Below are 27242 nucleotides of genomic sequence, written 5' to 3'. Positions count from 1 at the left end.
ATGGCACTACAGTGTCCACCCGGCAGGTCACCGTAGAGCTCCTCACTGTGTCTGCCTCATTGTGGCTACGATAAGCTCGCTCCTGCTTTGCCCAGACCAGAGCATGGGGGTTGGATGGAATCACACTTCCAGACTCTAAGGGTTGCCCCACTCCCCGCCGTAGCTTCTGGGACAAGGTGTCAGTGCTGTACTGTACCCCACCACAGTCGTGGAGCGTCTCACTGCGGCATTGCCACGCTGGCCAGCTAAGGAGGTTTGGTGGAAGGGATTTTCAAAGCAACCCAATAAACATGTTGCTCTTCTCAGATCATCTTGTGCAGGTTCATTGTGTATGCTCTTAAGTGACACCTCTCACTTACCACGTGGGGGCAGCTGGGCTTCAGAAAGAGGCCATCTTAGCTACTGGCAGTGCACGCCCTTTCAAAGATGCGGTATTTTAAACTTCTGAGATTGTTTTCATATTTTGAGGTGGACAATCCAACAACCTGGCAGATGTTGTAAAAAGACCAGATTCTGCCATTCACTCTGAGTTCAGCAGCACAGAATTCTAACAGGTTCACTGCCAAGCAGCATGAGTGGTCGTGAACACATGCTGCTATAGGTCTTATGGTGCCAGGCCCACTGTCCTAACAAAGTCACCATACCCTGGTTCTTATCGTGCTTGGCATGGGAACGCTCCCCACATAGGACCAAAACAAAGACAACACTTCCAGCCACACAGGTGTATGTTGCAGCACGCTACCCAAGCAGACAAGTGCTTGCGCCCCACGTATAGGGCATTAAACGCTATGTATACAGGGAGTGCAGAATTATTAGGCAAATGAGTATTTTGACCACATCATCCTCTTTATGCATGTTGTCTTACTCCAAGCTGTATAGGCTCGAAAGCCTACTACCAATTAAGCATATTAGGTGATGTGCATCTCTGTAATGAGAAGGGGTGTGGTCTACTCATTTGCCTAATAATTCTGCACTCCCTGTACAATACAATCCCTCGCCGCTCAGACATTCTTGGGCACCGTCGAGACATTCAAGGGGAATAAACATGGGATTTACTTTTGGAGATGGGAGTCAATACTTGTTTGTAAGTAAAAAAAATATATTACTTTCTGATTTAGGCTAGAAACTATATTTTACACTTAACGCTTGGGTATAAGTGAAAAAAATGCATTTTTAACCATGAAAGCCCTCTTCAGATCAGGCAGTGGAACTCTTGCTTGTGGAGCATCATTGCCGACAACCCTATCAAAGATGGCAGCATCTGGAGGTCAAAGTGTGCAACGCATGCTCAAAGGTGGACGCCGCTCTTCCAATCACAGCAAAACTCCCGCTCATCACTGCGCACTTACCTTGCAGTTACAGCCCAGGTGGTAGCGGTGGTTCAGCCCCTTGCGTTGAGCCATTGTCAGCGCCTCCCACTTCTCGATGAAATTACACAGGCCGGTGTACACCTTCCCTTCATAGACCCGGCCTGGAAGAGAGAACGCACAAGGTCAAACCTCAGCTGCATGGACTGGTGCAGTTCCAGGGCCAGTGTACCAGGGCCCCATCCGGACCATAGCTGAGCGAGTACTCGGTACTAATGCAGTGTTTCCCAGATAGCACCCACAGTTCTCAACAGGTAGGTAAGCATCAGAACCCCGCTGATAGGTAGCACTGATTATAGAACATTGTGGGTGCACTGACTCGTATGGTGTCAGGGTTTCCATCCCTTACTGCTCAGGAGAGTATGGGAGAAGTCTGGTCTTCTGCAGATATTTTAAAAGGAGTGTGAATTCACATACTACGTATTCAGTGCTTAATTTGTAATAGAACGAGTGCCTGTGCACAGTGCTCTGCTCAGAAACCTCAGTCGGTGCTTTGCAATATCAGCGCAAGGTTGTGTAGTCTTGACTCCACCTCATGGCGCTTCCAGACACTCCCTGCCCCTTCATCTCACTCCTCCAGGATCCTGCTTTCTCCCTTTGCAATGTTTTTTCTGTATTTCTCTTCCTAGTTCTCTCCTCTTTGTGTGTTTTTCTTTCTCTTGCTCGCAGTCAACATCTGATGAGGATATTGAAGTGCTACTCCCTCAAAACGAATGCTGGCGGCCGCCACCGGCAAGCACCAGCTCAAATTAAGCACTGTACGCACTACTTTGGGAACTGTTATTGCAAGATTTAAAAAGTAAAATCCTCAATATAAGTATATTTAGCGAAGCATATATAAGATAATATGGGTTTCTATTGTCATTGTATTATAGCGTTTCCTAGGCAACGTCTTTCTTCCGTAGCCCCTACGCGCGCCTCCCTGAGGAAGTATACATTTCATATATTAGTTCCTTCAGGCCTGTTCCAGAGATGTATCTTTTATTATGTTTCCTAGACATACTTCCACAACCCCTTCAAATAATTGTTTTTTTTAAATTGTGGAAACATATCCCACGACGTAGTGTACCCCTCCATGAAGAAATCATTAAGTTGAAGGAACTTTCCTGAAGTTCAGAAGTTTCCCTGTACTCTGAGAGCTCCTGACAAAAACTATCTATGAGACGAGCCTTGTTACTGTATTAAGTGACAGGTTTACAGGCATCTACACTGTTATCTTAGCGATGAAAACAATCTGTAAACAGATGTACGTTTCTGCACAGATTGTTCTGCGTGTATGGTATGCACAAAGTTTGTTTGAATCTGATGTATCTTCTCATTAGGGTGATCTGTTCTTCACAGGAAGTCGGAGTAAGCGGGCACTCACCTGTGATCAGGTACTGGTACTTGTTGACATCAAGCTTGACCCCGCACAAGCTCTCCGAGGCCTCGGTGTAAATGTACTGGACGTGGGGCATTTTTTTGAACCCTCTGTACATCTAGAGAAAGAAAAAAAATGTAGAATTTACTGTCTGGTGCGTCATTTTTTAAAACAAATCAACTGCAGCCAACGGCAAAAACCACCAGGGTGCATTTACCAAAATCAAGTCGGAGTCCTCAAGTGGCGTTGTGATGCTCACGTGGCATTTGTGATGCTCAAGTGGCATTGTGATGCCAATGGAAGAGCGGGCATCCGTTTCCACCCACACTTAAGCAATGGAGTGCAGTGCTTGAGAGCAAGGGGAGGGGCGTGTTTTAGTCATATTGCATTTGACGTGGTAGAATCAGGGCTACTGGAATTATGCGGCAGGAGAGGGCCAAATTATGCAGCGGGGTTGACCAAATTAGAAGGCAGATTATGCGGCATAATGCAGCACATTTTGTGACAGCATTTCATTATTTTGAAATTTTTACACTTGTTAATACTCTGGGTTTAGGTTGCACCGCTTTGGTAGAAGTTTAACACCTCAATATAGCAACAACAAAAAAAGCAGAAAGGTGACTGTAGGAAGTTGGCTCTGTATGTGCTATTTCAAAGTAAGGAATAGCATGCACAGAGTCCAAGGGTTCCCCTTACAGGTAAAATAGTGGTAAAAGAGATAATACTAATGCTCTATTTTGTGGTAGTGTGGTCGAGCAGTAGGCTTATCCAAGGAGTAGTGTTAAGCATTTGTTGTAGATACACACAGGCAATAAATGAGGAACACACACTCAGAGACAAATCCAGCCAATAGGTTTTGTTATAGAAAAATATCTTTTCTTAGTTTATTTTAAGAACCACAGGTTCAAATTTTACATGTAATATCTCATTTGAAAGGTATTGCAGGTAAGTACTCTAGGAACTTTGAATCATTACTTTAGCATGTATACTTTTCACATAAAACACAATAAGCTGTTTTAAAAGTGGACACAGTGCAATTTTCACAGTTCCTGGGGGAGGTAAGTTATTGTTAGTTTTAACAGGTAAGCAAGTCACTTACAGGTTTCAGTTTTTGGTCCAAGGTAGCCCACCGTTGGGGGTTCAGAGCAACCCCAAAGTTATCACACCAGCAGCTCAGGGCCGGTCAGGTGCAAAGGTCAAAGAGGTGCCCAAAACACATAGGCTTCAATGGAGAGAAGGGGGTGCCCCGGTTCCAGTCTGCCAGCAGGTAAGTACCCGCGTCTTCGGAGGGCAGACCAGGGGGGTTTTGTAGGGCACCGGGGGGGACACAAGTTAGCACAGAAAGTACACCCTCAGCAGCGTGGGGGCGGCCGGGTGCAGTGTGGGAACAAGCGTCGGGTTTCCTTCAGTTTTCAATGGGAGACCACGGGGTCTCTTCAGCGGTGCAGGCAGGCAAGGGGGGGCTCCTCGGGGTAGCCACCACCTGGGCAAGGGAGAGGGCCTCCTGGGGGTCACTCCTGCACAGAAGTTCCGTTCCTTTAGGCACTGGGGGCTGCGGGTGCAGGGTCTTTTCCAGCCGTCGGGAAATGGAGTTCAGACAGTCGCGGTCAGGGGGAGCCTGGGGATTCCCTCTGCAGGCGTCGCTGTGGGGGCTCAGGGGGGACAACTTTGGTTACTCACAGTCGTAGAGTCGCCGGAGGGTCCTCCCTGAGTTGGTTGTTCTCCACCAGTCGAGTCGGGGTCGCCGGGTGCAGTGTTGCAAGTCTCACGCTTCTTGCGGGGAGTTGCAGGGGTCTTTAAATCTGCTCCTTGTAACAAAGTTGCAGTTCTTTTGGAGCAGTGCCGCTGTCCTCGGGAGTTTCTTGTCTTTTTCGAAGCAGGGCAGTCCTCAGAGGATTCAGAGGTCGCTGGTCCCTTGGAAAGCGTAGCTGGAGCAGGGTTCTTTGGAAGGCAGGAGACAGGCCGGTGAGTCTGGGGCCAAGGCAGTTGGTGTCTTCTGTTCTTCCTCTGCAGGGGTTTTTCAGCTCAGCAGTCCTTCTTCTTGTAGTTGCAGGAATCTGGTTTCTAGGTTCAGGGAGAGCCCTTAAATACTAAATTTAAGGGCGTGTTTAGGTCTGGGGGTGTTAGTAGCCAATGGCTACTAGCCCTGAGGGTGAGTACACCCTCTTTGTGCCTCCTCCCAAGGGGAGGGGGGTCACATCCCTAATCCTATTGGGGGAATCCTCCATCTGCAAGATGGAGGATTTCTAAAAGTTAGAGTCACTTCAGCTCAGGACACCTTAGGGGCTGTCCTGACTGGCCAGTGACTCCTCCTTGTTGTTTTCTTTGTTTCCTCCAGCCTTGCCGCCAAAAGTGGGGGCCGTGGCCGGAGGGGGCGGGCAACTCCACTAAGCTGGAGTGTCCTGCGGTGCTGTGACAAAGGGGTGAGCCTTTGAGGCTCACCGCCAGGTGTTACAGCTCCTGCCTGGGGGAGGTGTTAGCATCTCCACCCAGTGCAGGCTTTGTTACTGGCCTCAGAGTGACAAAGGCACTCTCCCCATGGGGCCAGCAACATGTCTCTAGTGTGGCAGGCTGCTGGAACCAGTCAGCCTACACAGATAGTCGGTTAAGTTTCAGGGGGCACCTCTAAGGTGCCCTCTGTGGTGTATTTTACAATAAAATGTACACTGGCATCAGTGTGCATTTATTGTGTTGAGAAGGTTGATACCAAACTTCCCAGTTTCCAGTGTAGCCATTATGGTGCTGTGGGGTTCGTGTAAAACAGGCTCCCAGACCATATACTCTTATGGCTACCCTGCACTTACAATGTCTAAGGTTTTGCTTAGACACTGTAGGGGCACAGTGCTCATGCACTGGTACCCTCACCTATGGTATAGTGCACCCTGCCTTAGGGCTGTAAGGCCTGCTAGAGGGGTGTCTTACCTATACTGCATAGGCAGTGAGAGGCTGGCATGGCACCCTGAGGGGAGTGCCATGTCGACTTACTCATTTTGTTCTCACTAGCACACACAAGCTGGTAAGCAGTGTGTCTGTGCTGAGTGAGGGGTCTCTAGGGTGGCACAATACATGCTGCAGCCCTTAGAGACCTTCCCTGGCATCAGGGCCCTTGGTACCAGAGGTACCAGTTACAAGGGACTTATCTGGATGCCAGGGTGTGCCAATTGTGGAATCAAAAGTACAGGTTAGGGAAAGAACACTGGTGCTGGGGCCTGGTTAGCAGGCCTCAGCACACTTTCAATTCAAAACATAGCATCAGCAAAGGCAAAAAGTCAGGGGGTAACCATGCCAAGGAGGCATTTCCTTACACAACCCCCACCCCCAAACGAAAGAGGATGAGACTAACCTTTCCCAAGAGAGTCTTCATTTTCTAAGTGGAAGAACCTGGAAAGGCCATCTGCATTGGCATGGGCAGTCCCAGGTCTGTGTTCCACTACAAAGTCCATTCCCTGTAGGGAGATGGACCACCTCAACAGTTTTGGATTTTCACCTTTCATTTGCATCAGCCATCTGAGAGGTCTGTGGTCAGTCTGAACTAGGAAGTGAGTACCAAAGAGGTATGGTCTCAGCTTCTTCAGGGACCAAACCACAGCAAAGGCCTACCTCTCAATGGCACTCCAACGCTGTTCCCTGGGGAGTAACCTCCTGCTAATGAAAGCAACAGGCTGGTCAAGGCCATCATCATTTGTTTGGGACACAACTGCCCCTATCCCATGCTCAGAGGCATCTGTTTGCACAATGAATTGCTTGGAGTAATCTGGAGCTTTTAGAACTGGTGCTGTGCACATAGCTTGTTTCAGGGTGTCAAAGGCCTGTTGGCACTCTACCGTCCAGTTTACTTTCTTGGGCATTTTCTTGGAGGTCAGTTCTGTGAGGGCTGTCACAATGGATCCATATCCCTTCACAAACCTCCTATAGTACCCAGTCAAGCCAAGGAATGCCCTGACTTGAGTCTGGGTTTTTGGAGCTACCCAGTCCAGAATAGTCTGGATCTTGGGTTGGAGTGGCTGAACTTGGCCTCCACCTACAAGGTGTCCCAAGTAAACCACAGTTCCCTGCCCTATCTGGCATTTGGATGCCTTGATAGAGAGGCCTGCAGATTGCAGAGCCTTCAAAACCTTCTTCAGGTGGACCAGGTGATCCTGCCAGGTGGAGCTGAAGACAGCAATATCATCAAGATAAGCTGTACTAAAGGATTCCAATCCAGCAAGGACTTGATTCACCAACCTTTGGAAGGTGGCAGGGGCATTCTTTAAACCAAAGGGCATAACAGTGAACTGATAATGCCCATCAGGTGTGGAGAATGCTGTCTTTTCTTTTGCTCCAGGGGCCATTTTGATTTGCCAGTACCCTGCTGTTAAGTCAAAGGTACTTAAGAATTTGGCAGCCCCTAATTTGTCTATGAGCTCATCAGCTCTAGGAATGGGATGGGCATCTGTCTTAGTGACAGAGTTGAGACCTCTGTAGTCCACACAAAACCTCATCTCTCTCTTTCCATCTTTGGTGTGAGGTTTGGGGACTAAGACCACTGGGCTAGCCCAGGGGCTGTCAGAGTGCTCTATTACTCCCAATTCCAGCATCTTGTGGACTTCCACCTTGATGCTTTCCTTAACTTGATCAGACTGTCTAAATATTTTGTTTTTGACAGGCATGCTGTCTCCTGTGTCCACATCATGGGTACACAGGTGTGTCTGACCAGGGGTTAGGGAAAAGAGTTCAGCAAACTGCTGCAGGACCTTCCTACAGTCAGATTGCTGTTGGCTAGAGAGGGTGTCTGAGTAGATCACTCCATCCACTGAGCCATCTTTAGGGTCTGATGAGAGGAGATCAGGGAGAGGCTCACTCTCAGCTTCCTGGTCCTCATCTGTTACCATCAACAGATTTACATCAGCCCTGTCATGGAAGAGCTTAAGGCGGTTCACATGGATCACCCTCTTGGGGCTCCTGCTTGTGCCCAGGTCCACCAGGTAGGTGACCTGACTCTTCCTCTCTAGTACTGGGTAAGGGCCACTCCATTTGTCCTGAAGTGCCCTGGGAGCCACAGGCTCCAGAACCCAGACTTTCTGCCCTGGTTGGAATTCAACCAGTGCAGCCTTTTGGTCATACCACAACTTCTGGAGTTGTTGGCTGGCCTCAAGGTTTTTACTTGCCTTTTCCATGTACTCTGCCATTCTTGAGCGAAGGCCAAGTACATAGTCCACTATGTCTTGTTTAGGCTCATGAAGAGGTCTCTCCCAGCCTTCTTTAACAAGAGCAAGTGGTCCCCTTACAGGGTGGCCAAACAGAAGTTCAAAGGGTGAGAACCCTACTCTCTTCTGAGGCCCCTCTCTGTAAGCGAAAAGCAGACATGGCAGGAGGACATCCCATCTCCTTTTGAGTTTTTCTGGGAGCCCCATGATCATGCCCTTTAATGTCTTATTGAATCTCTCAACAAGGCCATTAGTTTGTGGATGATATGGTGTAGTGAACTTATAAGTCACTCCACACTCATTCCACATGTGTTTTAGGTAAGCTGACATGAAGTTGGTACCTCTGTCAGAAACCACCTCCTTAGGGAAACCCACTCTGGTAAAAATACCAATGAGGGCCTTGGCTACTGCAGGGGCAGTAGTCGACCTAAGGGGAATAGCTTCAGGATACCTAGTAGCATGATCCACTACTACTAGGATGTACATATTTCCTGAGGCTGTGGGAGGTTCTAGTGGACCAACTATGTCCACACCCACTCTTTCAAAGGGGACCCCAACCACTGGAAGTGGAATGAGGGGGGCCTTTAGATGCCCACCTGTCTTACCACTGGCTTGACAGGTGGGGCAGGAGAGGCAAAACTCCTTAACCTTCTGGGACATATTGGGCCAGTAGAAGTGGTTGACTAACCTCTCCCACGTCTTGGTTTGTCCCAAATGCCCAGCAAGGGGAATATCATGGGCTAAGGTCAGAATAAACCCTCTGAAACTCTGAGGCACTACCACTCTCCTAGTGGCACCAGGTTTGGGATCTCTTGCCTCAGTGTACAGGAGTCCATCTTCCCAATAGACCCTATGTGTTCCATTTTTCTTGCCTTTGGACTCTTCAGCAGCTTGCTGCCTAAGGCCTTCAAGAGAGGGACAGGTTTCTTGTCCCTTACACAACTCTTCCCTTGAGGGTCCCCCTGGGCCCAAGAGCTCAACCTGATAAGGTTCCAGCTCCATAGGCTCAGTTCCCTCAGAGGGCAGAACTTCTTCCTGAGAAGAGAGGTTCTCTTTTTGGTGTTGTGTTGCAGCTGGTTTCCCAGCTGACTTTCCTTTCCTCTTGGTAGGCTGGGCCATTCTTCCAGACTCCAGCTCTACTTTTTCACCCTGTGCCTTGCACTGTGCCCTAGTCTTGACACACACCAGTTCAGGGACACCCAGCATGGCTGCATGGGTTTTCAGTTCTACCTCAGCCCATGCTGAGGACTCCAGGTCGTTTCCAAGCAAACAGTCTACTGGGATATTTGAGGAGACCACCACCTGTTTCAGGCCATTGACCCCTCCCCACTCTAAAGTTACCATTGCCATGGGATGTACTTTAGTTTGATTGTCAGCATTGGTGACTGGATAGGTTTGTCCAGTCAGGTATTGGCCAGGGGAAACCAGTTTCTCTGTCACCATGGTGACACTGGCACCTGTATCCCTCAGGCCCTCTACACTTGTCCCATTAATTAAGAGCTGCTGCCTGTATTTTTGCATGTTAGGGGGCCAGGCAGCCAGTGTGGCTAAATCCACCCCACCCTCAGAGACTAATGTAGCTTCAGTGTGACACCTGATTTGCTCTGGGCACACTGTTGATCCCACTTGGAGACTGGCCATTCCAGTTTTAGCTGGATGGGAGTTAGAAGTGGTATCTTTCTTGGGACAGGCCTTGTCTCCAGTTTGGTGTCCAGACTGACTACAGCTACGACACCAGGCCTTTTTGGGATCAAAGTTTTTACCCTTGTACCCAGAATTGTTTTGTGAAGAGGCTCTGGGCCCACCCTCCTGTGCAGGTTTTTGGGGGCCTGTAGAAGACTCTTTACTATTTTTGTTTTTGGCTGTCTCACCACCTTTCCCCTGGGGAGGTTTTGTGACCCCTTTCTTTTGGTCACCCCCTGTGGAAGTTTTGGACACCCTAGTCTTGACCCAATGGTCCGCCTTCTTTCCCAATTCTTGGGGAGAAATTGGTCCTAGGTCCACCAGATGCTGATGCAGTTTATCATTGAAACAATTACTTAATAGGTGTTCTTTCACAAATAAATTGTACAGCCCATCATAATCACTTACACCACTGCCTTGAATCCAACCATCTAGTGTTTTTACTGAGTAGTCTACAAAGTCAACCCAGGTCTGGCTCGAGGATTTTTGAGCCCCCCTGAACCTAATCCTATACTCCTCAGTGGAGAATCCAAAGCCCTCAATCAGGGTACCCTTCATGAGGTCATAAGATTCTGCATCTTTTTTAGAGAGTGTGAGGAGTCTATCCCTACACTTTCCTGTGAACACTTCCCAAAGGAGAGCACCCCAGTGAGATTTGTTCACTTTTCTGGTTTCCCAAGCCCTCTCAAAAGCTGTGAACCATTTGGTGATGTCATCACCATCTTCATATTTAGTTACAATCCCTTTGGGGATTTTCAACATGTCAGGAGAATCTCTGACCCTAGTTATGTTGCTGCCACCATTGATGGGTCCTAGGCCCATCTCTTGTCTTTCCCTTTCTATGGCTAGGATCTGTCTTTCCAAAGCCAATCTTTTGGCCATCCTGGCTAACTGGATGTCCTCTTCACTGGAGTTATCCTCAGTGATGTCAGAGAGGTTGGTCTCTCCTGTGAGGGAACCAGCATCTCTGACTATTATTTTTGGAGTCAGGGCTTGAGAAGCCCTGTTCTCCCTAGATAGGACTGGTGGAGGGGATTCTTCCTCCAGTTCACTATCATCATCCTCTGTGTTGCCATCCACAGAGGGGTTGGCTCTATCATACTCTGCCAACAGCTCCTGGAGCTGTAGTTTGGTAGGTCTGGAGCCCATTGTTATTTTTCTTATTTTACAGAGTGACCTTAGCTCTTTCATCTGGAGATGGAGGTAAGGTGTGGTGTCGAGTTCCACCACATTCATATCTGTACTAGACATTATTCTTCTAAAAGTTGGAATGCTTTTTAAGAATCTAAAACTAGTTCTAGAATCTAATTCAAACTTTTACAAACTTTTAAACTCTAAAAGAAATGCTAACAGGGACTAACACAAGGCCCTAGCAGGACTTTAAAGAATTTAGAAAAATTTCAAATTGCAAAAATCAATTTCTAATGACAATTTTTGGAATTTGTCGTGTGATCAGGTATTGGCTGAGTAGTCCAGCAAATGCAAAGTCTTGTACCCCACCGCTGATCCACCAATGTAGGAAGTTGGCTCTGTATGTGCTATTTCAAAGTAAGGAATAGCATGCACAGAGTCCAAGGGTTCCCCTTAGAGGTAAAATAGTGGTAAAAGAGATAATACTAATGCTCTATTTTGTGGTAGTGTGGTCGAGCAGTAGGCTTATCCAAGGAGTAGTGTTAAGCATTTGTTGTACATACACACAGGCAATAAATGAGGAACACACACTCAGAGACAAATCCAGCCAATAGGTTTTGTTATAGAAAAATATCTTTTCTTAGTTTATTTTAAGAACCACAGGTTCAAATTTTACATGTAATATCTCATTTGAAAGGTATTGCAGGTAAGTACTCTAGGAACTTTGAATCATTACTTTAGCATGTATACTTTTTACATAAAACACAATAAGCTGTTTTAAAAGTGGACACAGTGCAATTTTCACAGTTCCTGGGGGAGGTAAGTTATTGTTAGTTTTAACAGGTAAGCAAGTCACTTACAGGTTTCAGTTTTTGGTCCAAGGTAGCCCACCGTTGGGGGTTCAGAGCAACCCCAAAGTTATCACACCAGCAGCTCAGGGCCGGTCAGGTGCAAAGGTCAAAGAGGTGCCCAAAACACATAGGCTTCAATGGAGAGAAGGGGGTGCCCTGGTTCCAGTCTGCCAGCAGGTAAGTACCCGCGTCTTCGGAGGGCAGACCAGGGGGGTTTTGTAGGGCACCGGGGGGACACAAGTTAGCACAGAAAGTACACCCTCAGCAGCGCGGGGGCGGCCGGGTGCAGTGTGGGAACAAGCGTCGGGTTTCCTTCAGTTTTCAATGGGAGACCACGGGGTCTCTTCAGCGGTGCAGGCAGGCAAGGGGGGGGGGGCTCCTCGGGGTAGCCACCACCTGGGCAAGGGAGAGGGCCTCCTGGGGGTCACTCCTGCACAGAAGTTCCGTTCCTTTAGGCGCTGGGGGCTGCGGGTGCAGGGTCTTTTCCAGCCGTCGGGAAATGGAGTTCAGACAGTCGCGGTCAGGGGGAGCCTGGGGATTCCCTCTGCAGGCGTCGCTGTGGGGGCTCAGGGGGGACAACTTTGGTTACTCACAGTCGTAGAGTCGCCGGAGGGTCCTCCCTGAGTTGGTTGTTCTCCACCAGTCGAGTCGGGGTCGCCGGGTGCAGTGTTGCAAGTCTCACGCTTCTTGCGGGGAGTTGCAGGGGTCTTTAAATCTGCTCCTTGTAACAAAGTTGCAGTTCTTTTGGAGCAGTGCCGCTGTCCTCGGGAGTTTCTTGTCTTTTTCGAAGCAGGGCAGTCCTCAGAGGATTCAGAGGTCGCTGGTCCCTTGGAAAGCGTCGCTGGAGCAGGGTTCTTTGGAAGGCAGGAGACAGGCCGGTGAGTCTGGGGCCAAGGCAGTTGGTGTCTTCTGTTCTTCCTCTGCAGGGGTTTTTCAGCTCAGCAGTCCTTCTTCTTGTAGTTGCAGGAATCTGGTTTCTAGGTTCAGGGAGAGCCCTTAAATACAAAATTTAAGGGCGTGTTTAGGTCTGGGGGGTTAGTAGCCAATGGCTACTAGCCCTGAGGGTGAGTACACCCTCTTTGTGCCTCCTCCCAAGGGGAGGGGGGTCACATCCCTAATCCTATTGGGGGAATCCTCCATCTGCAAGATGGAGGATTTCTAAAAGTTAGAGTCACTTCAGCTCAGGACACCTTAGGGGCTGTCCTGACTGGCCAGTGACTCCTCCTTGTTGTTTTCTTTGTTTCCTCCAGCCTTGCCGCCAAAAGTGGGGGCCGTGGCCGGAGGGGGCGGGCAACTCCACTAAGCTGGAGTGTCCTGCGGTGCTGTGACAAAGGGGTGAGCCTTTGAGGCTCACCGCCAGGTGTTACAGCTCCTGCCTGGGGGAGGTGTTAGCATCTCCACCCAGTGCAGGCTTTGTTACTGGCCTCAGAGTGACAAAGGCACTCTCCCCATGGGGCCAGCAACATGTCTCTAGTGTGGCAGGCTGCTGGAACCAGTCAGCCTACACAGATAGTCGGTTAAGTTTCAGGGGGCACCTCTAAGGTGCCCTCTGTGGTGTATTTTACAATAAAATGTACACTGGCATCAGTGTGCATTTATTGTGTTGAGAAGGTTGATACCAAACTTCCCAGTTTTCAGTGTAGCCATTATGGTGCTGTGGGGTTCGTGTAAAACAGGCTCCCAGACCATATACTCTTATGGCTACCCTGCACTTACAATGTCTAAGGTTTTGCTTAGACACTGTAGGGGCACAGTGCTCATGCACTGGTACCCTCACCTATGGTATAGTGCACCCTGCCTTAGGGCTGTAAGGCCTGCTAGAGGGGTGTCTTACCTATACTGCATAGGCAGTGAGAGGCTGGCATGGCACCCTGAGGGGAGTGCCATGTCGACTTACTCATTTTGTTCTCACTAGCACACACAAGCTGGTAAGCAGTGTGTCTGTGCTGAGTGAGGGGTCTCTAGGGTGGCACAATACATGCTGCAGCCCTTAGAGACCTTCCCTGGCATCAGGGCCCTTGGTACCAGAGGTACCAGTTACAAGGGACTTATCTGGATGCCAGGGTGTGCCAATTGTGGAATCAAAAGTACAGGTTAGGGAAAGAACACTGGTGCTGGGGCCTGGTTAGCAGGCCTCAGCACACTTTCAATTCAAAACATAGCATCAGCAAAGGCAAAAAGTCAGGGGGTTACCATGCCAAGGAGGCATTTCCTTACAGTGACCAATCAGTCTTTGCAAAGGGCCTTCCGCTGTGCAGCAAACAAGTGTCGCTGCGCTACATTTTTTTGCTAATCCATCATCTGCTGCGTAATCTGAAGATTTTATGTGGTAAATGAGGCAAATCCTTAACTATGCAAAAACCTCTGGGGCCGCATAATTCCTGTGGCCCTGGGTAGCATATATATTCCACTAAGTATCTGACTATTAGTTGGAGGAGCATGTGCTTAACCACCAGTAGTGGTTAGAATACTCTGCAGAGAGATTTAGATTTAATAAGGGACTTGCTCACAATCCCCCATGAGTCACCATTTCACTTTTGCAGCCCCAAATTAAAAACAAATTCTTACCTTCATCTGTTTCACTGTGTACCGCATTGTGCCAAAAGGCCCGTCCTTCATCAGCTTCTTTCCAACCACCTTTGCGCGGATCACTACAAGAAAAAGAGGTTCATGAATTAATGTAGCCATTTCAAATACAACAATATTTGAATCCAGAAAACAAAGGAGCACATTGCAAGCAACTTGTGGGGAAAATACTGAGGGTACAAAAGGTTGACGCCAGTGTTAAAAGGATACAGGAGAGATTTTGGGGGCAGGGGGCGATCTTATTGAATAAAGAGATAATATAGCACTGAGATTTTTTTTTGGGGGGGGGGGGGGGGGGGGTCTTATTGAAGAAAGAGATAATATAGCACTGAGCCCTAGAGGATATCCAACCTGGTAAGGAACCAAATTTCCAGGAAACCAAGGGCCTCATTTACAAGAATCTGATCCATTGGTATAGATGTGTCAGATTTACTGCACCTGACACAAATGCCCTAACGATGCCATGGATGCGCTGTATTTACATTACTGAGCGCCAAGGCACAAGTTTTCACAGATGCGTCAGAAATTCTGACGCATCTGTTTGCTGCTAAAGTGACGCATGGCTGCAGTTAGGTCGTAAAAGTTATGCAACTCCAGCAATGCGTCAGAACACAGACGAGAGTCCTGTGTTAAAAACCCTGCATCAATCCTTATGCCAGGTCTGAGCAGGTATACGAATTGACGCAGTCAAGTGAGAGTGACGCAATGAAAATGTTGTAATGCATCAGTTCTGTGTGGCTTTTAATGTGGAAACACCTATTCTGCACACACTATACCTGGCGCTGTGATGCAGGCCTCTACAAACTGACGCATTGAGCCCAATACACCAGTTTGTAGATATGGAGCCGTGATTGCGCGGCCACTGCGTTAAAAAAAAAAAAAAAAAAAAAAAAAGTGACGCAACGGCGGTGCAAGCTCCTTGTGAATAAGGGCCCCTAGTATCTTCAAACTAGGTCAGTAAATAGGAAGAAAGTTTAGAGACCACACAGCTAGAAACTGTCCTTTAAAACCCAGATAAGAGGAAGGAAGAACAGTGTAGAAGATGTAGCCAAACTAGAGCTGACCACTTTGGAACTGGGGAACCAGGTTTTAGTCCCAGCCTCAGGACTAAATTCAGTGATTCGCAACAAATCACTTATCACCTAATTAAGAGTTTGGCGGATGGGTACCCATCTCAGACGTGACAGGTGTCCTATGGGGTCACATATTGGGCCACAGTTACGTGCTGCGGGCCACACCTACAATATAAAGAATACATATTTATCATAGGTTTGCTTATAATGTTTAAATGCGACTTTGCGTGGAATGAATGATATTTGGATAAATTAATCTGTGCTGTGAGATGCAGTGTCCGTTTCCCTGCCTCCCGGCACATTCAGCAGATGTAGTGATGGGGCACAGGCAAGGACGCAGGGTCAGGACAAATAAAGCCAGGCCGCTTGCCCCATCTGGCCCCCCCTTTAGAGACACCAGTGTATCCCGTCCAACTCAATACAAGCACATTACACCTGTAATAAGGTGGACGGGATAGCCTGCTGTCTTGAAATACAGCCTGAGGGCCGAGAAAGAGCATATAAGCAACTTCAGACTTGAACTCTCTAAAGGACCCCCCCCACCATTTTATAAGTAGGAAATTATGTGGCAATGGCGGACCAAATTATGTGGTGGGGTTGAATAAATTATGTAATAAGATAAAGCAAATTAGGTGGTGTAGTGCATTCTGTAGCGCTATTATTTCACTATTTTGTCATTTCAACACACAGTAATGCTATGTGAAGTGAAACAGTGAACGGTGAAACAGCTTAACAACTAATACATCATCCAGCAAGAAAAATGTGGCCAGTTCACATTTGCAAAGGGTCTGCCTCTGCATGGAACCACATTTAGTAACTTTTTATCCACTTCACCTAAAAACCTTTCCACCATTTCACCCGACGTCTTCAAATCGTGGAGCAGATGGTGAATTATGACAAGAGCAGCAAATCCATATTTAATCTACACACATAGGTTGATGAGACGCATAATTCCAATGGCGCTGATAACCGATGCTAAATATAGGTTATCAGAATGCAATAAATTCGGACAGGAAGCCTTGAGGAATCCTAGACACCGACTGAGTCTTTGACCTTGAGCCAAACTGGGGCAGGGAAGCCGGGGGATGGGTGTGGTAGCATTGCAACCCCTAGAAATCTGCAACTTTTGACATATCACCAGGGTATTTAAACCACCCAATAAAGGACAGAGCCGATAGAAAGCTGATAGGGAACCCACACCTGATGAATCCTTAGGCCCTTGAAGTGATCAGGGTGTCAGAGGCTGAATGGTTTCCCAGACTGAACTTCTCTAAACAGGAGCAAAGATTAAGACGCATGTGTAAGGTGACCCACAGCCAGGCTATCAGGAACCTTCAACCATCAACGCAAGTCTGGTAATCTTTGAGAAGTGCTAGTAAGTAGTACTGACGCTGCCGGGAATCTCCATTTTTTCATCTTAAAATTGGAAGACTGGGTGAAGAAAGGAGGCTTACCCCTAGTATTATGTAATTTCACATTTGTGAGGGACCTGGTACCCATGGATTTTTAGGCCTTTAATCCATGCCGGCAACCTGGGGAGAGGCTGCAAGTGGCACTACCTGAACTGAGAACCTCCTGCATCCAAACCAAGTCAAATAGCTACCAAGATTCATCTATGGAGCAGCCTACTTAGGACTTCAGAATCCCACACTTGGATTAGAAGATGCGACCTGACGAGAACCCATGCTATGCACTGAATATCCAACTTTCAGTGGGACCAACTGGGAATGATGTCACAATACATCTCAAAACCCAAGCAGTCAAAGCTACAATCTAGAATGTCTTCTGTTGGTCATTGTTACCAGTGCAGGACTGAGTAAAGAGAACTGGTTTTCTCCACACTGAATGTCCCATTTAAACAAAAACAATAGCGAAAAGATACCCTAAAGGTGAATTTAATAATTTACACTCTTTCATTCAAGCCAGGCGAGCAACTGCTAGTGATGGTGAAGCAAACTGTTTAACTTTCTGGCTCACACCTAACGCCCTCACTATGGCAAGATAAATTCATTGCAAGCTATTTCTAAGGTCTACTGGCCAGTTCGGGCAGGACAGCTTGTGCTGGCAAAGAACAGCTGTTGTGTTCATTCAGAAAGTGAACAAGCAATAAAGATGCCTTTAAGTCTTGTTTTAACTTGCCACATTTGCAGTGTGTTCAAAGACCGGGGTCAAATGTCAGTTTTTGTCTTCTTACAAAATGCTGCTTATTTTAATCAGGAGATTGTGATGTGCTTTTCTTTCTCTGACTGCAAAGTTAAAGGATTTTCTAAAGTGAACTGTCTGACAGTCAAGTATTTAACACACAACATTTAAATAGCTTATCAATTAATGTACAAACATTTTAAGAAATAGCAGTGAAGAAAACGCATTATTTTGTAAATCTGAAAAGAAGGGAATCAGAGATTTGAACAGATCAGAACAAACTATAACACTTTACTTGGTGATGTGCAAATGATAAAGTTATACAGCGTACAAATCCTAATGTGTGGAAACAGTGTCTGCAAATTCATCAGTAAGCCTGGATGTCACTGGGAAAATATTGGGACCATTTCAAGAGAAAATGTGCTGCTTGTAAATGACTGCTCTGCCACATCATGCCTTAGTAATATAATCATTGAAAGTGAGTTTTCAAATATGAACTGAGAAACATTCCTGCCCCATCATGATGATTAGAGAGCTAAGAGGCAAGTCAGGGGTCATGTGTGCCCTATATGTGGGCTAGATTCTTATTATACATGAAACAAAAGTTTAGTCTATTAACTCAAACAAAATACTTTTTGTACAGCACAATACTAACCTCACATACTTAAATGCAAGCTGATATGAGATAATGAAGAAAAAGGTTACTGTGAAATAAAATATTTGCTTAAGATTACATAGTTTGAGACCAGTTTGTGGGTCAACAGCATTACAGTTAAATTGCGTAGATTATTCAGGTCACTAGACCTGCATGTCTGGTGACATTCTGAATGTGAGATCTGATGGACATTCCTTTCTTCAGTGGCCTTTCCATAGAAGCTTGCTTTTTCCTCCCTAGAGCCTTACGACAGAGCAGTGATTGCATTTGGTTTAGGAGAACTAGAACCCTTTGTCATTACAGACACCTTTTCATGAGGTCTTCTCAGCTTTCCAATGAGAAGAGCAGGGAGAGATGTTTTTGCAAACAGAGTTTAAAAAACTGAGATGTTTACACTGCAGTGATCTTCGATAAGGACAGCAGGGCGAGTTTTCCAGGAGCAGAGTCAGGCCAAAGCTGGCAGAATCAAAGGTGCAGCTACAATTACTTACCGGTAATGGCATTACTCTGAGTCCTTCTCTTGCGGTGATGACTCGCATCAAGAGGGACAAAGGGGAAACGAGTTCTGCATTGATGCAGATGACGCGCCAATGGGGCTGAAGCCAACATCCAGAAAAAGGATCTTCCCACTGAAAAGTACTGCTCCTGGAGGGACTGTCATCCGCACTGACCTGACCCTCTGTGGAGACAAATTGTACCCTTTTATTTAAGGGTTTGGAACCACACCAGGAGGAAGCCGTAACCTCTGCGATCGGTGAAATGGAAAATGAACACTGTCTGCCAAACTTCTGCTTGTAAACATAAACAGAGCAGAACTGAAAACTTTGCCAGGTTCTTCGAAGCAACAAATGGCTTTTTTTCTCCCTTGAGTCTAACTACACCTTACAAATCCACTGAGCAGACCTCGCCCATGCTTAATGGTCTGTTTCATTCTGTGTTGGCCAACTGCCATCCTTGCGTGGCTAACCACATCTCTTCCCCCGACAGATTTATTCAGAGAGCATGATTTTATGTATTTTATTGGGTTTCTGCAGATTGCTTGGTGTAAAATGTTCAGCACATGCTCCGAAAATATGGATGCTTTCAACTTAACAGGGAAGATGTGCAATTGACATAGATTATATAAGAAACGTTTCTGCCTATGTGCCATAGGCTGGAGTCTTCAGCAGGAGATCAAAAGCCAGGATATTGAGCAGACTGTGGGGGCAGCCATGTTGTGAGGTAGTTCATCTGCAGAAATTGAGCTGGCCATTGACAGAGGAGAGGAGTGAATAGGACATGGAGAATTGGTACCAAGGCTAGCATTTTGTTGGGTGGTGGAGGGGGTCTGGTTAGAGGTCCCTCTCTCCTGGGTGGAGAGGCCATGTGTGCCACACTTTCATTGCAGCTGGTGCCCATTCTTATATGATTTCTCTTAAGTTGTACACCCAAAACACTGACTAGGCTAAATTATTGTTTATTTCTAGGACCCTATTGTGATTGTATAGGAAGCACTATTTCTATTGCCAACATGCAAAAAGAACAGATGGACGGAATGTGGAACAATGTCAAACATTCACCCCAGTCACCTATCTGGGCCTATATCCATTGTTTTTTGTCTCGCCACACCATTCCAGTTGGACCCAGCAATATGCAAATCAGCCTTGACCCTGTTCCCCAGGAGAACAGTCCAGCCCAGCAAGTAGTCAATTCAAACAAAATAAATTTTGGATAGCATAGTTCACACCAACGTCATCTGCACATGTAATTAACCAATAAATGTGTACGGCCTAGTTAGTGATTACTCTTCTATACATGATTGGCGGCATCAGGGGATACTCCGTGAAATGCAAAACTCAAGTGCTGCAAAGGACATAATACGCCTTGCCCACCTCCAAGGAGCCATCGTCAAATTGATTCCTGAAAGTGTCACCTCAGCCACCTACCTGAATGCTCCCAGCGAAAGCTTTTCCTTGGCCGAGGTTTAGCGATCTCCAAATCTGTTTGTGGCCAGAATACTTTCTGACGTGCCATCGGTCCTGCCCGGAAGTGATCCCTTTCTCCATTTAAGCCCCGCTCTTGCCTCGCGCTCCTCAGGCCTACAGCTGGGTTTAATTAAGCCACCACTGACCCAGACTGAAGTCCCTCTTGGCTCTTTAGGGAAGAGTTATTGGCAAATATCAAATGCTCACCGGTACTGATGCTGTTGCTAGAATCAGTGCTTAATTTGTGCTCTTTGTTTCCGGGGCTGAGCACCCGCACTTATTTTTGAGGACCTGCACTTATTCTTCTGCCTCAAGCATTTACTGCGAGTAAAAGACACATTTAGGAAAGACAGAGGAAGAGAAAAATGAAAAAACATCACAATGGGAGAAAGCAGAAAGCTGCAAGAGTGATCTGAAGGGGCAGGGGGTGGCTTTAAATGGATTGAAGGGGCCCGAGATGGCTTTAGGATTAAGCTGCCTCAGTATTCAGTGTTAGCAAATTTAATTGCAGCAGCCGAGTGTTTAAGAGGAGGTCTTTGGGCACCAGCACATTTTTATTTACAAATTAAGCACTGGCTAGAATGATGAAACCAGCAACTTCCTTTCGAATGGATCTACACTGCTTGCCAGATTCAAGATGGCTGCAGGATAGTGAACGTTTTTCTACACAACTTTATGTATTTTAACCACAGTGCACATACGGTGGCCACTTCAAAGTCCTTAACAGTGGACTGACCCAGTTTAATTTAATAAATTGGAAATAGCTTGATGCATCACACACAGGTAAGTGGGGAGGAAAACACATTGTCTAAAACTAAAACCTTTGCACATACCGAACTGTTGTTTATAAGTCACAAAATATCAACACTACTTCACAGCAAGTGCCAACACTGTTCTTCTAAGTGCTTTAAATGTGGTAGAACAGAGATACCGCCATGGTTTACGTCACTAGACTCTACATAATCAGTTAGGAACTGGTGTCCACTCCTTTCTGGATGTAACATTGTTTATTGACTCCGCCTGATATATATTAAAAGTGATGGTGATGACAGGAGTTCCACTGCATCCCACCTTTACAGGCTGAGCCCCTAAGAAGGCTATTTTTCCTGTATTTTTTTCATAGTGTGAACCTGGCCAGAGGCAATGTAAGCACTTTACAACAGAAGCCAATGTTACACCTTTTTTGGCACAGGGAGATTACGTGATTTGGCAAGAATCATAGGCCCATATTTATACTTTAGTGCCCCATTGGCGTCATTTTTTTATGCAAAAGCGGCACAAGCCTACAAAATACAATTATATTTTGTAAGTTTGCGCCGCTTTCGCATGAAAAAATAACGCAAATGCGGCGCTAAAAAAAGTATAAATATGGGCCATAGTATGTTGAGCAGATACCAGGATTCGAACCTGGTTCCCTTGTCAGCATCTCTATCTGCTCGATCAGACCTCCTTCCATATAAGGTATTCCACACTAACCGAGAATGTCGTCCAATAATGTTATGTGATAGTAATAGCCCCAGTCGAGATCCTGATTAAAGTTTGTTACGTTAAAGACGTAAACTGTAATCTCAGTTTCTTTGAACTGAAGAGTATCTTGAGACAGTATTTGAAAATGGTCTGTCTGCTTAAGAAAACTTGCTCCGCAAACAGTCCTGCCTAAGCCACCTCCTGTATTATAGGACATTTTCTTCAGTGGTGGTGGAACAATTTTCAGAGGAGGGGTGCTGCCAACTATTACATCACTGAAGTAATAAGGACTGTGATAAACTCAAGTATCACCCAAAGAACAAGTGTAGCAAATGAGCCGCACCAGTTCAGCGGGACAGTGGGGAAGGTGTGCTATGTAGCAGCGGTGCATTTTGGAGCACAATGTTGCAAATATATATTATTAAAGTATGGTGTAGCAGCACGGTTGCTATCAATATGGCAACAAAATTCACACCGACATGCAGTTTTACTGATAAATCTATGTAGCGCACAAACAATAATGTGTGGAAATTGAGTTTCAGCAAATATTTACCGTTTGCACATCACTAGGTTAAGCATCTTGAGTAGCTTTGATCCTACTGAAATCTTTGTTTCCACCACACTTCAGAATTACAAAACAAAAGTGCTTCATTTGTGCTTTGCACTAAGAAATACACACAATAACACAGACACCGGAACACATGTATTTGTAAATCACATGTTCACCTTGAACAGTATCAATAATGTGCTTATTCTTAACAACCACCATGGTGCATCCTACCAGCAGGCTCCTCAGAGAATTATTGGTGTTACCTTAAAAGTTGCCTAAAGTGGGGAACAGGTGCTTCATCAGTAACTCTGGGTATTTCTAGGGGCACCTCTCACTTCAGACTTCCATCTGAGGGGTGTTCCAGTGATCAGCACACATACAGACACCCCTGTCTAAATTGTATGCACCCAAAATGTACATATCTAAACCCTGATCTAAATGCACACTCCATTTTCAATTAAAAAATAAAATTGGGCACCAGCTAGTTGGATCCCAAGCGTGTTCCTAACAAGAGATACCACATCCCAGATAACTAGATCTTACACCGTCCTCTTGCTAAACACACATTAGATGTCATACCCTCAGTGTAGGTTGTGTCCGTTGTGCGCCATATTCTTAAAAACTCTGCTGGCACTGTGTTGCTTGCATAGCGCCGGGCTGGTATTCCATATCCATCATGCACAGTCCTCACACAAACGCAGTAGCGTGAGACAACATATCACCACTGGAGAGACAAGTCTCCAACTTTTGAGGTGAGTGGACAACCCCACTGCTGGGGTCAACCACCACAAGGCCTCCTGGGCCTGGTCCACGCGTAGATCGGCTTGCAGTGAAGTAGCGATGACATGAGACCAATCGGAAGACATGTCCGCAGTGGCACCGCGTCAGCTGGCGGCTCTTCTTGAAAAGGGTCGTTAGATGTCCTTACTACTCGGGCACTTCAAAGCATGCCTCAGGTCCATGCCGTGCCAACCGGACGAGCAGCTGCGTGTCAGGAGGGGTGCTGTAGGGGTGATAAGCCTTCGGCTTGTGGCGTTCGGAAGTGATTGTCCTACCACAGACGCGGATCCAGCTGGCGATGGCCAATGGAGATGTCCTTGCGGAAGGGCACCTTGGGTACGTGGACCCAACAGGCTGTCCCTCCCTGGCACCATGCACCACCCAACACCTGCGAGTGACTGGTGTGTTGCGTACAGGTCTAAGCCAAAAACACCCAACAGATGCACACAGGCCAACCGTGGTGAAGGGTCAGAGAGGAGAATGAGATCCAAGTCTTGATGTGTTTACATCTTGGTCCTTCACAACTTTCCAGGGGTGCTGTTCCAAACCTTCTCTGATCCGAGCCTGTGCATTGCCACCGTGCCCGTCACCCATGTGTGTTCTTCCGCAAGTCCCACCACATTCAGTGCACTGCCTAGCCCAGTTTTATCAGTCAAGGGAGTGGGGCTGTACTGGAGAAACTTTACACTAGTGCAAAAAAAATCCAGTTTCATTGTTATTGCGGCTTCTGCAATAGGATGGAGGCCAAAATATTCTTACACCACTGTAACGCATGGGCGAGGCAGATTTCACACTGTTTTTGCTGTTTTATATAATAAGAAAATAGAGAAAATACATTTTGCTGCCTTGGAAATGTGAACGTCGTAATTATCCGTCACATGTTTTGTAAATTGTGAAAATGGTGCTAGGTATGAGCGGTTTACTTTAATTAACCGTCGGAGGAGGAAATCTTTATCAAAATATCTGTTGCACATATGAAAGGATTTATAAGGAAAGTCTTGTTCATGGTTCGCAATAGTTCAGCAAATTTGTTTTCGCCACGTGCAAAAATCTATCTGTAGTGTGGTAATGCCCCATCTTGTGTTACACGAGCGACAAAATAGAACAAAGGGGATTTGCACTATTGTGAACGCACAGGCGCAGTCTGTGATGTGCACCGGGTCTGCCCTGAAGCCAGGAAATCGGAGTTTACATTTTAGTCCAACTAATACCCACTGCCTCAAACGTGCCTTATCGCCAAAATAGGAAAGCGCTGAAAAGTCTCTACTTGCCTTTAGGAAGCTGAGCCTGAAAACTGACGGACATTCACAGGGCCTGACAGCCTCGATTTCCTACAGTTCTGCTTTTCACAACCTCCCTACGGGTCACTTAGTGTGAACAGGTGTTTACACTCCTGTCTACTCGCCGCATTCCTCCTCGGGGCCTGGGAACACGGGGTGACTCCTGCTCCCACCCTCCAGGCACCCACCCAAGGCGCCACAGTGGCATCCCCTGGAACAAGCACCGGACGGCAGGGTGTCCCGGGTCACTACATCCAATCTGCGACACGGTCCCTCCCCCACACACATGGAATCAGGGTGATGCCAACCCCTCCTAGTGAGTCTACGAGGCACTTCACTGCCTGAGAAAAGTTGTGTCAGGGATGTGGGATTGGGGGTCGGGGACCAACGGAAGGCAGCCGTTGGGGTGCAAGGGAGTGAAGCGTCTAGCTGAGGGCACACCGAGTGGCACACGAACTTCCGGGTCTCACGCCCTGGCACCTGCAGATTGAGCGACCAAGGTCTTTCACACGGCGACTGCCAAGGAACAGGCGGGAAAAACTGGTAAAGCGGGGAACAGGAGGGGGATGCCCAGGTTAGGAGGCGTAGGCCTCATCTGAGAGGGGGCACCCGAGCGCGCGGTTGCCCCGAGGCGTGGCTGTTGGCAGGTGTGGGGGTCCCTGTCCCAGGGACCAAGTCAGAGCATCCTGCCAAGGGTAGGGGCCGGCGCAGTTTCTCAGATTCCCGCCCTCCTGCGCTATGGTGGTTGCCCCTTGCTCAGCCTAGCCAGGCTGTGAGGTGGGGGCTGCCACCCCTGCCCCACCCGTCCCCCTGGCCTCTAAGCGGAGATCTACAGAGCAGGTGGCGAGCGAGGGGCTGCACCATTCCAGCCAGGAAAGGGGGGCCGGAGGGGCCTGGTCCGGAATCCTCATCACGTGAAGTTATGTTGTTCTGAGGCCTCACCGAGGGCTGCGTTCACTCCCCCAACCCTAGCAGGTGCCGGCCAAGGGGCACCCGACTCCGGTCACCCCACTGCTCCAACCAACAACTACACAGGATGCTAAGAATGTCCTAGAAACCCCTAGTCCAAAGCCACAGAAAATGCGATAAAACACCCCCATCTCTGAAGAGAAACATGATAACCGCGCAGGGCCGGCTCTAGGGCGGTGCGAGGGGTGCTGACTTAGGGCGGGGGCGCCGTGTTTGCAAGTGTATTATGATTTTAAAAGCACCGGCTGCAGCGGTTCCTTGCCTACAGTACTTTTCAGGCAACAACAAAAGAGTGACGATAACTCTGGTGATTGATTACTGTTCTGCTTGGAGTTTTGAGGGGCACTGATAAAGGGTGATAGTGTGGCAATCCGTGGTGGAGGTGGTCATTTGGGGGCACCAACAACCATTGTCGCACAGGGCGCCACCAGCCCTAACGCCGGCCCCATGTGCTGTGTGGCCAAAAGGATGCAGGCACAACAGACCACCTGGTGGATGAGTGCTGGCAGGATTTTAGCCTCCTCAGATCAAACCTCCAGAGCAAAAAATAAAATAAAAATAACACCATTCAGAAGGAATATTCTGACTGGCCCAATGAGAAAAGGCTCTTGGCCAGTACAGCTAACAGAAATCAGGTTTCCAACTAAAAATAACCTAAAATAAATGTAGAGGACCAATTAGGAAAGTACCTGGTAAGGCACTGGACAGTGTGAAACTCCTTTGCTGGGAGATAAATTCAGCCCACCAAACCACATACAACCACACTAACTCATCTCTTAAACAACTCAGCAATCAGCCGAGGTCACTGGAGCCAAAGGAAATAACCCAGTTACTACTGGTAATCTTCATTACTCTGAGTCCAGGTCTTCCTCCTTACAGTCCTGGCACCCTCCTGCCCTCAGAGTTTCATTGATTAATTTTGGGCTTAATAATTACGGGAAGTCCTGTACCGGATGTGAGGTATTTGAGTAACGCTGGGAGAGGGGCGGCCATGTTGGAAGAAGTATCCACGTTGGGCTTGGGGAAGCATAATCCGCAGGAACGGGAGCTGAGCTCCTCCAATGTTAGGACTTGGCGAGGAAGACAGATGAGGTGGTAATGGATTTTGTGTGGTTGTAACCTGAGAGCAAGGAGAGGATCTCTACCACACCCTCTACCTTTGAAAATGGCGCAGGACCCTGCACGAAACATGGAAAGTCTGCAGGCACCAGGAGCTGCTGAGAGGACACTGAATGTACTAGGGAACATATCAAGCAATAAGCGGGGCTGGGGCGAAACTTGAAATCGGATGATCTAAGAGAAAACAACAAATGCTAGTACCCTGGAATAAGAGCACCCCAAATGTGCAACTCTGCAAGAAGAAGCGAAGAACCAGCATCACCCTCAACAAACCACTGCTCGACATGCACAGTGGACACGTCTCCCACTACTACCCAGTCCTCAAACTTTTAACTACACGCTCACGTGGTCTTTAACCAAATCTCGATAACCCAGTCCCAGATCAGAAAAAGGCAACATACTGCACCCGCGAGTGGCTACCAGGGACGCTGGCGAAAAGCGGAATGCTTTAGTTACGGGAGATGATGCGCAAAGGACACGGAAAAGCGAAACAAAGGCCACCTTGGCGGAATGGTAAGAGGGTCACAGCTCTGCCCTGTTACAAGAACACACTCCCAGTTCCAAATTCTGTCTGGATCGCTTTTTACACACTTACATTTCCTAACCGGTTTTGCTTCTTTATTCGAAATGGGCGTTAAAGTGCACTCAGAGGTCTTTGTATGACCGAATTCAACAGATACATTTAAATTGTTCACCGGATAACCATTTAGGAGTGTCAAAATTATAAAACTCGATACAGTTAACAGCTGATCTGGTCACAGAAGAACACAAACGAGTACTAAAGTAATGAATAAATGAACTCTGAAGTAAAGAATTTACAGTTACCCAAGAAAGCCAATAACAGCCTGAAACACACAGTTAATAATCTTTGAATACTAAAAAAAGTTCTTTAGAGGGGCCCTCCAGGTTATACAAGGACCAGAACCAGGTTAGTCCAGCGCTTAGAGCAGGTGTAACAATAGTGGCGCTACAGCAAAGTGGTGGGAGGAGGCGTGACCAGTGAAGAAAGGATTCAACTGGTGCCCGTGCAGTGCCTGTGACAGGCTGGTAACTCGTGCCTGCTGGGGTAAAGTGGGGGG

General features: G+C 47.3%; 2 protein-coding genes across 2 annotated transcripts in view; one reads left to right on the top strand and one right to left on the bottom strand.

The window, feature by feature from the left end:
- Window positions 1–27242, top strand: part of SYN3 (synapsin III) — a 941464-nt gene that overhangs the window by 552238 nt on the left and 361984 nt on the right. The gene's annotated exons all lie outside the window — the stretch shown is intronic.
- Window positions 1–27242, bottom strand: part of TIMP3 (TIMP metallopeptidase inhibitor 3) — a 53290-nt gene that overhangs the window by 5206 nt on the left and 20842 nt on the right. The window contains exons 2-4 of the mRNA XM_069227931.1: window positions 14147–14229; window positions 2734–2845; window positions 1350–1471 (exon numbers count right to left, since the gene is read on the bottom strand). Coding sequence (XP_069084032.1) covers window positions 1350–1471; window positions 2734–2845; window positions 14147–14229 — 317 coding nt within the window. The remainder of the gene's footprint in view (window positions 1–1349; window positions 1472–2733; window positions 2846–14146; window positions 14230–27242) is intronic.

The sequence above is a fragment of the Pleurodeles waltl genome, chromosome 4_1 (assembly GCF_031143425.1).
Source record: "Pleurodeles waltl isolate 20211129_DDA chromosome 4_1, aPleWal1.hap1.20221129, whole genome shotgun sequence".
Taxonomy (NCBI): domain Eukaryota; kingdom Metazoa; phylum Chordata; class Amphibia; order Caudata; family Salamandridae; genus Pleurodeles; species Pleurodeles waltl.
Note: the sequence above shows the minus strand (reverse complement) of the source record. Positions and strands in the feature narration are given on the sequence as shown.